The following is a 2,500-nucleotide window of genomic DNA, read 5'->3' on the forward strand; positions in this document are numbered from 1 at the left end:
GTTGAGTAATTATTACACAATACTTTTTCTGACCTTTTTGAATCCCCCGACAAATAACCCATATTACAAAAAAGACTAAAACTAATAAAAACTAAACTAAAACTAAGCATTTTCAAAAAATAAAAACTAAACTAAACTAGCAAACCCGCTATAAAAACTAATTAAAACTAAACTGAATTTGAAAAAAAAAGTCAAAATGAAATAAAAATAAAAACTAATGAAAAATGCAAAACTATAATAACCTTGACACAGACACACACACACACACACATACACACACAGGCACAGACACACACACACACACACACACACACACACAGACACACACACACACACACACACACACACACGCAGACACACACACACACAGACACAGACACACACACACAGACACACACACACACACGCAGACACACACAGACACACACACACACACAGGCACAGACACACACACACAGGCACAGACACACACACACACACAGACACAGACACACACACACAGACACACACACACACAGACACACACACACACAGACACACACACGCAGACACACACACACACACACACACACAAATTATTAATGAAGGAGTTATTGTGAACCCCCCCCCCCCGGTCAGACACAGGGTGACCCCCCCCCCACCACAAATTGCTTTCTAATCTTTGGGAAACACTGAAAAACAGGAACATATGGTCCAGGTTGAAAAACGGTAGTTACCCTTTAAAGTACAAAGAGAGAAATAATTAACTTCCTGGTAACATTCAAAAAATGTTCCAGGACAGAGAGGGGGGGGGGGGCATGATTTAAAGGGAAACTTAATGTATAACAACCGTATGCCCCCACTACTCTGTAAGGATTTAGATTCTTCCTACTTTCTTTCATAATAAATTATTTAACAGTTTTTATTTATTTTTATTTTTACAGTGAAATACATTTCGTCTTTTATTTTAAGTTTTTGTTGTGTATTTTTGTATGTTGTTCGATATAAAAGCATTCATTCATTTATTCATTCATTCATTCATTCATGTCTTTGATGGGGTTACCTGAACAGGTGAGATGAAGGAAGGAGGAAGAGGAATATGATTCAGCACACTCCCTCAGAGCAGATCAAGACTCAACACAGTCAGACCTGATCCACCACACAGATCTGACTGAGGACTCTTCTCTCTCTACAGAAACAACAGAGCCACAGTCTGACTCTCTGCAGGCAGCAGCTGCTGTCTTCAGGGTCCAGTCAGAGTTATAGTGGTATCTCACTGGTCTCCATTCTCCTTTATGTTTCACCTCCAATGTTCCTCCACAGCGACTGGCTCCTCCCACCAACCTGACAGACTCTAAACAGAAACCAGAGTCATCACCAAAATGAGTTAATTTAATTAAAAAGATGAAACTGTAAATGTTGATTCTTTATTTGTCTTTTCTGTCTGTGTGTACCTGTTGAGGTGAGTTCTCCTTCAGCCTGGAGACCTGAGGATAAATCAGAAGGTAAACATCAGGAGAAAGCAGCATGATTGGATCACACACACACACACACACACACACACACAGTCTCACACACACACACACACACACACAGAGACACAAACACAGATGGACACACACACTCACACAAACACACACACTCACACAGACACAAACACACAGACACACACACACACACACACACACTCACACACACAGAGACACACACACACACACACACGCACACACTCACAGACAAACACACACACACACACACACACACACACACACACACACAGAGACAAACACACACACACACGCACACACTCACAGACAAACACACACACACACACACAGAGACAAACACACACACACACGCACACACTCACAGACACAAACACACACACAGACACACACACACACACACACTCACTCACACACACAGAGACACACACACACACACACGCACACACTCAGACACAAATACACACACACAGTCACTCACACAGACACACACACACACACTCACAGACACAAACACACACACACACACACACACACACACACTCACATAGACACACACACACTCACACACACACACACACACACACAAACACACACACTCACACACACACAGACACAAGTATGTGTGTTTAGTGTTTAGACTGTTTCCTGTGACTGCTCCACAATAAAAGCCTCCTGTGTTTGTCCAGTTGAGGATGTTTTAATGTGAAGCAGCAGCAGCAGGAAGTGTTGTGTTAGCGTTAGCATCCAGATATCAATCAGCTGTGATACGGCTGCAGGAGAGAGAACAGGAAACACAGATATCAACCTGATCAACTCCCTCTCAGTAACACTGATCACATGCTGCAGCGTTTCCTGTAAAGCTGTCATGAGGAGGAGTCACCGCTAAACTTTCTGCACAATTTCCCGCTTATTGATAAAAACCATACGGATGATTACTGATTATCAGCAGGGCGACAGAATGTTACTATGCAGAATTTCACACACACTTAAAACACATTTAAAACATAAAAACA

The 2,500-nt window shown here is 42.2% G+C and overlaps 1 protein-coding gene across 1 annotated transcript in view; it reads right to left on the minus strand.

The window, feature by feature from the left end:
- LOC116062322 (soluble scavenger receptor cysteine-rich domain-containing protein SSC5D-like) overlaps positions 1–2,500 on the minus strand; it is a 43,250-nt gene that overhangs the window by 15,460 nt on the left and 25,290 nt on the right. Inside the window, exon 3 of the mRNA XM_031316983.2 lies at positions 1,324–1,333. Within this exon, the coding sequence (XP_031172843.1) occupies positions 1,324–1,333 (10 nt within the window). The remainder of the gene's footprint in view (positions 1–1,323; positions 1,334–2,500) is intronic.

Source organism: Sander lucioperca, chromosome 2 (genome assembly GCF_008315115.2).
Source record: "Sander lucioperca isolate FBNREF2018 chromosome 2, SLUC_FBN_1.2, whole genome shotgun sequence".
Classification (NCBI taxonomy): Eukaryota; Metazoa; Chordata; class Actinopteri; order Perciformes; family Percidae; genus Sander; species Sander lucioperca.